The 13,384-nt window shown below is 41.7% G+C and overlaps 1 protein-coding gene across 1 annotated transcript in view; it reads right to left on the bottom strand.

Moving 5' to 3' along the window:
* Positions 1 to 13,384, bottom strand: part of PRKCG (protein kinase C gamma) — a 621,643-nt gene that overhangs the window by 43,650 nt on the left and 564,609 nt on the right. Inside the window, exon 10 of the mRNA XM_082273693.1 lies at positions 7,479 to 7,610. Within this exon, the coding sequence (XP_082129819.1) occupies positions 7,479 to 7,610 (132 nt within the window). The remainder of the gene's footprint in view (positions 1 to 7,478; positions 7,611 to 13,384) is intronic.

Raw genomic sequence — 13,384 nt, 5'->3', positions numbered from 1 at the left:
AAAATTGCTGACGTGATTGGTATAGGGACAATCGTGCCATCTCGGAGTGGTGAAGGTGGAGATCGCGCTTGGAGGCCATCAGCTTCTCGAAATTGGCGGGGGATGGGTCCTGCTCATAGCAGGAGGAAGCCTCCCCAGCCGCCGTCTCCAAAGCCGTGACCCCAGCAGCCTGCTGTAACCTCACCGCCTTGATGGCGGAAATATAGTGACCTCTAGTGAAGGCCTTAAAGGCATCCCAAACCATGTCTGGGGAGGAGGTGCCCTCATTCACATCCCAGTACCCTCGCAAAACGGAGGGGGTCTGGGACAGAATATTGGGTTGCTCGACCCACTGGGCACCCAGGCGCCACATAGAGCCATCTCGAGCACAGCCAGAGCGCAGCTTGACCAGCAGGGGACTGTGATCAGACAACCCGCTGGGCAAATACGCCACCTCCTCCACATCGGACATCATACCCGGGTTAGCAAACGCATAATCAATCCTAGAAGCAGTCTTATGAGTGGTCGAGAAGCACGAGTAAACTCTCTGCGAAGGGTATTTCCACCGCCAAACCTCCTGAAGACCCGCTGCCTCCGCCCACCGGGGAAGGTCCCCGGAGAACACCTTGGGGGCTGAAGGCCGGTCCAGGTCAGGGGAGAGAATGGCGTTAAAATCCCAGAGCAGAAGCATCTTGGCTGGGTGATAACTAGACACCTTGTCCAACACAGTATACAACACATCAGACTTAAAAGGCGGAGGGACATAGATACCAGCCACAATGTAGCATTTTTGCCAGATGGACAGTACCAAAACCACGTATCTGCCGTGGGGGTCTGTGTGAACCGCCTCAACCACCCCCGGCAGAGACTTGTTAAGCAAAATGGATACTCCCCTAGTGTAGTTAGAATAGGAGGTGTGAAAGGCCCGCTGAACCCACGGTCTCTTCAAGGTCAGTAGCTTGCCGCCCACCAGGTGCGTCTCCTGTAAAACCAATATGGAGGGGTTGTGTGATTTAACATACTGAAAGAGGAGCGCTCTTTTGAATTTCGAGTTCAGACCACGGATGTTCCAGGAGAGCACTGAGAAAGCGTGTTGATTAGAGGACGCCATAAGCAAGGGGGGTAGTGGGGGAGCCCGTAGGAACAGGCCACAAAACATGGATCTATATCTGTACCTGGGGGGCAGCAACAGTACCAAGCATCTCGCACCAATGAACACAGAAAAAAAAAAAAACACATGGCAGAACAGAAAACAAGTGAACAGTCCCCGAGCCAACATGGCTCACCCTACCGTCCCCCGCAGCCCCCATAAAAACGCAGGAGGAGTGGGGGCAGTCTATACCCAAAACACCACTAGGAGTGGGAAAAAAAGAAGTAGGGGCAACGCGGAGCGCCAACCCCTAGAGCATGGCACAGTCCAGCAAAAAGAAGTCCAAAAAAGGACAGGAGGGGGGGTGCGCCACAAGAAAAAAAGGCACCCCAATCCGGTAACAGCAACAAGAAAAAAACCTTTTTCTTTTTTTTAAAAAAAGGGGGGGATAAGGCACCGTAGGGGGGTAGAGCTCCTGGAAAGTGGGCATCCAACATAATGGGACAGGCAGCAGTTCTGCATCAGGGAAGGGAGCAGGCAAAGATGGGAGGGAGGCAAGGATAGGGGGAGCAGGACACCGATACCTGTCACCACACAGTCAGTGGAGATGCGTCCAAGGAGATCATTCAGCAGCCAAAGGGGAGATCAGCGAGCATCCAGCCAGGCAGCCGCCTCGTCCGGGTCCTCAAAGAAACGGGCCCGATCACCCTCAATGACCCGAAGCTTACTGGGGTAGAGGAGGCTGTACTTCAGGCCCTTGTCCCGCAGCCGCTTTCGGATGTCAGCGAAGAGCCAGCGTCTACGTTGAACCTCTGGGGAGTAGTCCGGGAACAACAGGATCTTTGCGTTCTCGAAGCGGAGGTCCTGTTTAGCACGGGCAGCGGCCAGCAAGCGGTCCCGGTCCCGGTAATTCAACAATCGTAGGAGAAGGGGCCTGGGCGGAGCGCCAGGAATCGGAGGGACCGGAGGCACCCCTGTGCGCCCCCGTCGCCTCGTCTCCACAACGAAGGTAGGTGGCATGTCAGTCAACCCCAGCAGGGAGGGGAGGAAGGATTCAGCAAACTCCGCGGGCCTAGCCCCCTCGGCCCGCTCCGGTAGGCCCAGGATCCGGATGTTATTGCGCCGGAGCCGGTTTTCAGTATCGATGGCTCGGTCCTGCAGCGCCTTGACTTGGATCTGGAGGGCATGAAGGTCCCGAGAATCAGCGCGGGTAGAGTGTTCCAGGTGAGAAATGCGGTCCTCAGCCTCTGACATCCGGCCCCGGAATTTGTCAAGGTCATGGCGGATGAGACTGATGTCAGTGGCCAAGTAATCGATTTTAGCGGTCAGGGTGTCCTTACACGCCTTAATAGCCTCCAGAATGTCCGAAGGAGAAGGGTTGGTAGACACTCCCAGATCCCCCTCCGTCTGGGTGCCCGCCGACATCTTGGGAGAAGGAGGCCTCATGGCCAAGATGGCCGCCGCGGGACCCGAGGGCTGCGAGTTGCTCCCGGAGGATTTGGCTGAACGGAGCTTTCCTGGGGAAAGCGGAGAAGCCCACGAGGCGCTCCCTGCCTTCTTGGACCCCAGGGTGATAAGAAAAGTGAAGCTAGGTGGCCAGATGGATGCCGATGACAATGGAAGGATGGAGTGAGGAGTGGAGCTCAGGCCCGGTGCGTCCTCTCAGCTTCACATCCCGGCCACGCCCCCCAAGTGCTGAATGAATTAGTTATTTTCGTTATAAGTTCTTTTGTATTAGTTGAAATTTGTTTTTTTTTTTATTCTGACATTCTGATGCATCGGGATGTCTGAAAGATGCAAAACTTGTTTGAATTTTAATTCGTTACAAAACAAATTGCACATTTCTATTTAGTATAAGTGTTGTCATGCTGTGGTGAAGATGGCAGCGAAACACATTATAAAAAAGTGCAGGAACTTTTTGAAGAACCCTCGTAGAAACCTAAAAAACAGCCAGTTTATGCAAAGTGCAGACAATCTCCACCACTATTATGTGGAGCAATGAACATACACCATGCATATCCACCATGCAGATTACCACCACCAGCACTCCGCATACACTAGAAAATATGGCTACATAGATATATGTAGCAAAATTGCTCAGTTGTATCACCCAAGTACCTCTACTATTCTTTAGGTTGTGGCCCTTTAAGATGTCTCCTCACTGGCTGCAACGCTGGTTAGAGCATCGCCATCCAGGAAAGGAAAATGGATACTGCAGCTATACAGGATAGATGCTCACAAACCGGAGCCACTTACATTTATTTATTGATATGATGAATTGCACTTTAATTGTTTATATTGCACTTTTGTACTTTCGTATAGTTATATTATAGGTGCTGCACTTTATATATATTGGATTACTTTGGAGGATTTGTTGCATACTGGCCTTGCTGCAAGCTTCCGTTTTAATTTTTACTTTATTTTAGTTTCCACAGGCACTGACTGATACAATTTTTTTTTATACTTTTTTTTTTTTATTTTAGCAATAGTCAGAATAATGTCAGAATATGCCTCAAATACTAGTTTTGGTTAGTTCCATTCACACTAGGGCAATAACATTTTTAATTTATTGATTGTGCATTTCTTTTTATCTCACACCAAGAAATTACACAAAAGCAAGACTGAGCTAATAATTTTCTCTTACTGTTCATACTGTAGCAGGGTGAACCTGTGCCACTCTGTAAAATAGTGGTATATGCCAGATTTTGTTGGAAGTAAGCACACTAATGACACGGGTGTGTGCTGGCTTTTAATGAGAGCCAGAGATAGAGCTTAGAGCCCCACCCTCTCAAGGAGGTCAGTATGTGAAGGGAGCCATGAGGGGTGCTGTATGCACCATGGTGTCCAGGTCAGGACAAAGCAGGGCCCAAGCCTGAGAGAGAGTCCATGAGGGACTAAAACAGCTAGGAAGGTGCAAAGAAAGAAACAGAGCTAAGGTGCAGCATCTTTGCATAAACGCTGGGAGGTGTTTTATGGTCAGGAGGGTCAAAGAGGTACTAAGGTTCAGGAAGATCCTGAAGTCTTGAAGCAGTAAAGCTTTCATAAGAGAGCCAGGAGACTGAATGTTATGTGTTTGCAGCGATGGCAAGAATGCCCTGCGTGGGAAGACATACCTGTGTGAAATTTTGATGTTCTTTCAAATAAAAGTGGGCAGGAAAGCCCTGAAAACTATATCTGGCATGGAGAAACCCCAACGTGTCACGATACTGATTAATACACCAAAAGCTCACAAAATCTTCTGATCTAATTTAATGTCAAATAAAACGTTGCAACTAGAGAATACTGGAAACAAGATACACATTGTATAATCTTTATTTTTTACAAACTAAAATCTTATGATGTTCTACATAGACCCACTAGCAGAAAGAAGTTAACAGTAATGGGCCTCTATGAGAGCTTTCTGATTCTAAGACTGCATGAGGAGCCTAAGGATTTACACTGAAATCAAGAGAGGAGATGCTTTGGCTAAGGCAATGCAAAGATTTAAAAGGTAAGAAATATGCACACATGTTGCTTTAGCCCCTGTTCACATTGGAGAAATTTGTAATGCGATTTGACAGGTCAAATTGCACAACAAGTCGCATCCTATTGCCGGCAATGGCAGTTCAAATTGATGCAACGCTGACTTTGCGGTGCCACATCGATTTCGGGTGATACTGCAATGGACATCTGTGCATGACGCCGCACAGATGTCTTCAATGTCACACCCAAATTTGCACTGAGATGCAGCTTTGAAATCAGGTGATTTCAGGTGAAAGTGCACGATTTCAAAGCTGAACTCTATGTGAACGGGGGCTTTAAAGGAAAGTTAGAATATTATCTGTCAAATTGGAAACAGCGTCTTTCAGCTTCTACTCACACTTCTAACAACAGTTCAAGATTGCCAAAAACATCTTTGGCTTAAAACCTATTTCTTTTAAGCTTCTTTTGTTTTCTGAGTAAGCTATACAGGCTAACTACCTGACACAATGATACTGAACATCCCCCTCTGTACCAATAATTATAAAGTATCTTTAGAACCCTGTAATTTTATACAATAACTTACCATGTTTCCTTTTCATTTCCTCTCTTTCCTCCTCTGTAATATTTCAGTTCTTTGCTCTCTGAATCTCACACCATACCATTTGCATAATAAATGAGTTGCTTCTTTCGCTTGGTCATATTTTTAACAGTAAGAAGCTTGTGGGGAGCAATTTCCTTATGTGTTAAAAAGTGCAGACATTACTTATGACTCAATTTTGGTGATTTGAAATTTATATTTTGATTTTTATACCTTTCAAGGCTATATAATTATTTACATTTTACTAATCACTTTAGAATAATAAAATAAAAAAATGATTTATTTGACGCATTCTGTGAGTTCCCTGTAATATAAATGTTATACCTGTTAATCCTGCCAGTAGATCTGTTACTTTTCCACTTTCTGGAATAGGGTGACCACACTGTTAGTTGTGTAGAGAAATAGCACAGCACTGTTGTCACCCTGTGGTCAGATTAGTCCTAAATGGAAATTTAGTTTTAAATGGACTAGGTAGGAGACAGACAAATTAAAGTCTAATTTCAACTAACACTTTTTAAATAGTTACATCAACAGGTTACTTGTTCTTTCTTTTCTCATGCCCTTCCCACTAGTACAGTTTGGCTAAATCCTTATCATTCTGTTCCTGTATAGTTTATGCTATTTAATTTATAGAATAATGTCCTGTGAGCCTAGAGATCATCCCTTTTGGCTCTATACACCTAAACTGAACTGCTGGCACAGTAGTGCAATAATCTGAATTTCATAAAATCTAGGCGTTTTGATGCAGAGCTGGCAAACTGCCAATTTGGTTGGCAATGCATTGATCTTGTTAGCATGATACTAAGGCTAGCTATTTGACTTAGGTAGGAAGAGGGCAGATGGCTTAGGGGGCAGAAAGTATAACTCTGGCCCTGGATAGGGTATTAAGAAATCAATGAGCCAAAAAGAAAACTACAATCTATTTTGACTTATAAGTAAATTAGATATAAAATATGTAATGATTGAAAAAGAAGATGAGATGAATAAAGAAAATAATTATAAAAATAAAGTAGAAATGAAGACCATAATTTCATGGTGGGTATTGTATCTTTGAGCAAGGGTGAAAAGCTTGCTATTTGTGGCTCAAAGATACAATTATGGTCTTCATTTCTACTTTATTTTTATAATTATTTTCTTTGTTCATCTCATCTTCTTTTTCAATCATTACATATTTTTTAGCTACAAACTTTCTCATCTTGAGGAACTCCTTTTTTGGATTCTACTAGTACAGCTAATCAATATGATTTATCCTGTAAGTAAACATCATTTTTTATCTACAATTATTTAATTTTCCTAAAAAAATAGCATTTTTCAAGTAATTTATCTAGATTTACACGTCATTTATAGAAGCAGCCTTAGTTCCTGATGTGACTTAGAAACCTGGGGAAAACCTTTCACACATGGACAAGACAAAAGAAAGATGTATGTAACACAAAGCACATTGCATAATTCTACTTTAAATTCTGCATATGTGCAAAAAACTTACAATTCATTGTTGTTTCTAGACATGGTGACTTATCCTTGAAAAAGGCTAATACCTATACAGCTGAAACGCGTAGGATAATCTCCTGGAAATTTTCCTCTGAACAAAGTTCCAAGCCTGAAATACACGCATGGAACAACAGAGACAAATGTTCCTCAAAATCACCATTTTTCACCTTGTCACCTACCTTTCTAAATTCTTCACTTCTCTCACCGATGGACCTTAAACCCATCCACGACAAACTTGTCTATTACCTTGTAAAACTTTTTTGAAAATTAACCTTTAAAATTTTATTCTATGATACTTTACTTTGTTTACTCTTGCCCTTAAAGTCCCAACAACCTTGGTTTGAGGCACCAAACCCAAAACACAATGATTTCAAAGGGACAGTGGCGAAACCTTACTATAGGGCATTCTAAAGATCAAAACCGCTTTTCCAATTAGGGAGTATGCTGAAGTGTGCCAGTAACCACACTTTCATTTTTAAAGCTATGTTGTATATGTTTTTACTGAAGCTTCAGTCCAAAACTGAAACGTTTTGAGTATAGCTATACTTTCTTCAACATTTTCTTTTTTTTTTGCCTTAAAGATATAGAAGCTTGCTTATCAATTTTAGTAAATATGGTTGGGCAAAGTGAGGGTGACGAAAGAAAGTGTACCCCCTAGGTCACCAGAACTAGTGTCCCCATTCAAAGACGTCCCACTCTATCCAAAATGGAAAAAAACATTTTGCCTTTAGGTATACTTTAAATTGGAGTAAGGAATTAAAAAAACATGTTATCTAGAGATGCAACCCATTCCATTGCAACTGGCTTGATTGTTACAAATAAGAAAGCTCACAGCAAGCAAATGGAACTTCTACTCACCTTTCCAAAACTTCCTTTGCCAAGTATCATGAGAAAATTGAAATCAGAGATGTGGAAGCGACTTGTTCCGAAAAAGCTCACACGCTTAGAGTCTGTAGGACTTGGACTCGGGGCTGGGCCTCTTCTAACTTTCTGCATGAAAACAACAAAGTGCAGAAATAAAAATGAATCAACTTTGAAAGAAATTAAATGTGCTGAGCTTAAAGGGAAATTATATATACAGTATGTTGGCAGCACATGGCAGCACTAGGGTCATCTGTTTAAATCCCAACCATGACACTACCTGCACATAGTTTGCATGTTCTGCCTGTGCCTGCGTGGGTTTCCTGTGGGTACTCCGGGTTTCCTCCCACACTCCATGGCCCTAATATGTGTATGTATGAATGTGAGTTAGGGACCTTAGATTGTAAGCTCTTTGAGGGCAGGGACTGATGTGAATGTCCAAAAAATCTGCTCTCCTGCGCTTCCATGGTATGCTTGAAGGTTAATAGTGAATCTACTCCTTAGTATAAGGAGTCTAAGGTCTTGCTGCCCCCTCAGGACCATGGGTATCCAAATATACTGCAAAACAATGACAACAAAAGAATGGCCCACCGACCTAGTGCATTACCACTAAAAACATGAATTAAAAGATAAAAAGTATCATACATTTTACTCACAAACGCATGATGTATACACATATGTCAAATACAAGTGGAAAATATCACCTCCAGGACTGCTGGAACCTGAAGGTGGATCCTTCCACTTGTATTTGACATGTGTGTATACATCATGCGTTTTTGAGTATAATGTATGATACTTTTTACCTTTCAATAAACGTTTTTAGTGGTAATCAGTTTTATTGATGTGAATGTATAATAAATATGTAAAGCGCTGCTTAAAATTGACGGGCTATATAAGTATCTGTAATAAACATATACAGTATATATACTGCATATATTACATTTTTTTTACAAAGTCGTAACTACCATTGCAAAAAAAAAAAAAGTAAAAAAAAGTAAATTCTCTCTGGAGGGTCAAGGGCAGGCAGATGTATGTGTTGTGGCTGCTCCTGATCTATCCATAATTTAAATATACTATGCATGTTTAATTTAGGAACAGATTGATGGATGGATCAGATCTCAAACCAAGCTGTCTTTATAATATCTTGGACCATGAGTAGAGAAGTATAGCACAGTGCTATACTGGCCACCCTTAGTAGCCAATTGGCCTCCACTCTTTTCCATTGAATGGGTACTCTTACTGCGTTTATCTCCAAAACTCCAAAATTTCCTAAATTAGCTCATGGTACTGCCAAATAATTTGTTAGGCAAAAGCTAAGGCTGCCCTTGTTCTTGGCATTGACAGAAAAAATAGGTTCCCTTTAAGCTCATTTTACTTGGACCATGTGAACAAAGAATGGACATTTTGAACGTGACAACATTTATGACAGACAGTGATGCTAGCATGTTGGTATGTTTGAGTCCTAGCAATCTTACCCATTATAAGCAAGGCAGCATCAAACTGTTCCAAATCTGCAGTAGTTATTTTCTGCAAATTCTCTTATTCACATACATAATACTATTATACACTTTTGTTGTATTAAAAAACATATATTGGGCACCATAAATTTTACTTGCAGTCACCTTTTGAAAAAACTGTGAGATTCAAATACCAAATTTTACTCAATAAACTTTTTGAAATTCTATTACTAGAAAGAGTCAAACTCACTTATTTGTAAAGAGAGCTCTTCCATAGACAAATACTACTCACCAACAACAATCATACCATGCCCCCAGTCTCATACCTACCTTTCCATGGGTAGGTATGATCTTCAGAAATCATACAGCTCTCCTCTCCATGATCCTTGGTTTCATCATTTAATAATAATTACTGTTTTACAACAAAATAATCAAGTGCTGAAGTGGTTTCAGCTGACCACAAACACCCAGTTCTTGTTCCATTGGTTGCGCCTCTAGAGTCACGATACATAGTTAAAGCGTAACTCCACTTTTGTTGATAAAAAAAAACATTCCCCTCTGGGTGATCTCTGCACATTACAAGGATTATAGCAACCTTTGTTGCAGAATTCTACCTTTTGTTATTCTGAAGAAATCCCTCTGTGTTTCTCTGTGCTCATGTGGGAAAGTGAGTCTTTTGGGAGTGGTTTCCTATTTATCAATCAGCTGTGCACCTGCAGGCTCTAATGAGGAAAGCTGCTGGACCTGCATCCCTTTAGACGTTTTCCTATTGGGAGTATCTCACCACTGCCTGAAATCTAACTTGTATCTTAGTGCAGACTTCTGGGAAAATCAGTGAGCCAATCACACAAGTAGGAAATTATGTTTCTGGGGGCGCTCTGTACGCCTACAGGTAGCCATATTGAATTGGATATTACAGAAAATTACAGAGCTGCAGATTGAAAAGGAAAGGTCATTTTTAATAACATTCAATTACAATATGATTTGTGTCGCAATTTGTATATGCTATATTATTTTTCTTTATTTGATATTTTATTTCTTAACTAAAGTGGAGTTACCCTTTAAGCTATCATTAGCTTCTATCAGATATCTCTCTAAATGCAAATATGTGTTAAATTGATTCACAGTTCCATATTGTCATGTTAACTTCTGTCTCCCAGACTTGTATTGTAAGATTTTCATAAGTAATTTGTGTTCTGTTCCTGTATTCTTGTTTTTATTCAGAACATATGCTTTGTATCCCACTTGAGGCTTTGTAGAGAGTCTGGACTGACAGGAGGAGAGGATGCCCTGGTTGTGTGGTTTAAGATATTATCTTGATTAAAGACATCACAAAGAACCAGATCATTTTATATGTAATGTATGCAATAACGAAACAATCAGAACCACTGTGACCTAGTGCCCAGGTTCCTAGGTAGGCTTGTTTTATAAGTTTTCACCTATTTCTTTTCCAAAAACCTGACAAATAGTTACTTTCTGACTGCATAAAAAACACTGCAGATTTTCATTTTGGCAGTCCTTTTGCCGAGTCTTGTAAAAGTTGGAAGATAACTATTGATTATATACTCTTTTAACAAGCCTAAACTTATATCATACATGTGTGTATATATAGATACAAACATATACATATATATATATATATATATATATATATATATATATATATATATATATATATATATATATATATATATATAGTATCTCACAAAAGTGAGTACACCCTTCACATTTTTGTAAATATTTTATTATATTATTATTTGTTTTGTGACAACACTGAAGAAATGACACTTTGCTTCAATGTAAAGTAGTGAGTGTGCAGCTTGTATAACAGTGTAAATTTGCTGTCCCCTCAAAATAACTCAACACACAGCCATTTATATCTAAACCACTGGCAACAAAAGTGAGTACACCCCTAAATAAAATGTCCAAATTGGGCCCAAAGTTTCAATATTTTTTGTGGCCACCATTATTTTCCAGCACTGCCTTAACCCTCTTGGGCACGGAGTTCACCAGAGCTTTACAGGTTGCCACTGGAGCCCTCTTCCACTCCTCTATGACAACATCATGGAGCTGGTGGATGTTAGAGACCTTGAGCTCCTCCACCATCCCTTTGAGGATGCCCCACAGATGCTCAATAGGGTTTAGGTCTGGAAACATGCTTGGCCAGTCCTTTACCTTTACCCTCAGCTTCTTTAGCAAGGCAGTGGTCATCTTGGAGGTGTGTTTGGGGTCTTTATCATGTTGGAATACTGCCCTGCGGCCCAGTCTCTGAAGGGAGGGGATCATGCTTTGCTTCTGTATGTCACAGTACATGTTGGCATTCATGGTTCCCTCAATGAACTGTAGCTCCCCAGTGCCGGCAGAACTCATGCAGCCCTGGACCGTGACACTCCCACCACCATGCTTGACTGTAGGCAAGACACACTTGTCTTTGTACTCCTCACCTGGTTGCCACCACACACGGTTGACACCATCTGAACCAAATACGTTTATCTTGGTCTCATCAGACCACAGCAGAACATGGTTCCAGTAATCCATGTCCTTAGTCTGCTTGTCTTCAGCAAACTGTTTTTGGGCTTTCTTGTGCATCATCTTTAGAAGAGGCTTCCTTCTGGGACGACAGCCATGCAGACCAATTTGATGCAGTGTGCAGCGTATGGTCTCAGCACTGACAGGCTAACCCCCCACCCTTTCAACCTCTGCAACAATGCTTGCAGCACTCATACATCTATTTCCCAAAGATAACCTCTGGATTTGACGCTGAGAGCGTGCACTCAGCTTCTTTGGTCGACCATGGTGGGGCCTGTTCTTAGTGGAGCCTGTTCTGTTAATCCGCTGTATGGTCTTGGCCACCGTGCTGCAGCTCAGTTTCAGAGTCTTGGCAATCTTCTTATAGCCTAGGCCATCTTTATGTAGAGCAACAATTCTTTTTTTCGGATCCTCAGAGAGTTCTTTGCCATGAGGTGCCATGTTAAACTTCCAGTGACCAGTATGAGAGAGTGAGAGGGATAATACCAAATTTAAAACACCTGCTCCCCATTCACACCTGAGACCTTGTAACACTAACGAGTCACATGACACCGGGGAGGGAACATGGCTAATTGGGCCCAATTTGGACATTTTCACTTAGCGGTGTACTCACTTTTGTTGCCAGTGGTTTAGACATTAATGGCTGTGTGTTGAGTTATTTTGAGGGGACAGAAAATTTACACTGTTATACAAGTTGTACACTCACTACTTGACATTGTAGCAAAGTGTCATTTGTTCAGTGTTGTCACATGAAAAGATATAATAAAATATTTACAAAAATGTGAAGAGTGTACTCACTTTTGTGAGAAACTTTATGATTTTCTTTTGCGCATAATCATATATATTTGTATCTTATAAGATGACTTATTTTTTTGCCTGATTTTCTATAGTTTTAAACTGTTGGGCTATTTTTAAAATGGTCCCTTGCGTGAAAAATGAGCATAGGGCAAATTTCTGAAGATGCAACCTAAATCACTACATATAACAGCAGGGCAGGGAAGATCAAAGTTGCGTTATGTGCTTTACAATACAATTCTTCTTGCACACTGTGACCCAAAAAGGCAACATTTAGTGGTCGCTTAGGTAGAGAGCTAAAGACCAACTAGACTGCTGGGAATGCAGGCAGGGATAGGGAGGAGCTTGTCCTAGCTGCAAGCTGCAGTAATGTCAAAGGAAAAGATCCATAAGCTGCACATCATGAAGCAAACCCATGCGCATGAAGAGCAATGAATCGCAGCCTCGATCTGGACTCCAGCTAGGCCATGCCCCAACGTGTTTCACTCTGCCCCTTGGAGCTTAATCATGACTAAGCTCTAAGGGGCAAAGAGCAATGTGTTGGGGCGTGGCCTGGCTGGAGTCCAGATTGAGGTGGCCATTCATCTCACTTCATGCACGGGTCTGCTTCATGATGTGCGGCTTATGGATCTTTTCCTTTGACAATTCTTCTTGCTGTTATACTATATGTGTGTTTAAACTGTGTATTTTACTGTCTGGCTAGAGTTCCCGTTTAGGATAACCATATAAACATATGTATCTCCTAAAATATAAAGTCTATAAGGGTGCACATTTCTGTGATCCATCTACTATAGCAATGAATCTCCTACAGAGTTAAGTTGATGAAGTAATGCCAGCCTGGAAACATGTGCCTACTAACCAGCTGGAGACTAAGTATTAAAAAACTGCTTTATGTAACAGATTTGTAGCTTGACTTTTCCATACAATACAAGCACCTGAAACTGTGGGATTACAAATAGAAGTAGAGATGCGTGTGCTGATTAGCCCACATTGAGCACCAATTATGGCATTGCATAACAGTCTATTGTATATTTATTTTCTCTTTAACACTATATCTGAAATCTGTTTCCAGGTTGCAGGTTGGCTACTAGTTGCATGGCAACAGAAGCTGATTTACAGAGA

Source organism: Pelophylax lessonae (assembly GCF_965119305.1).
Source record: "Pelophylax lessonae genome assembly, chromosome: 12".
Classification (NCBI taxonomy): domain Eukaryota; kingdom Metazoa; phylum Chordata; class Amphibia; order Anura; family Ranidae; genus Pelophylax; species Pelophylax lessonae.
This window is presented reverse-complemented; position numbering and strand designations above follow the sequence as displayed.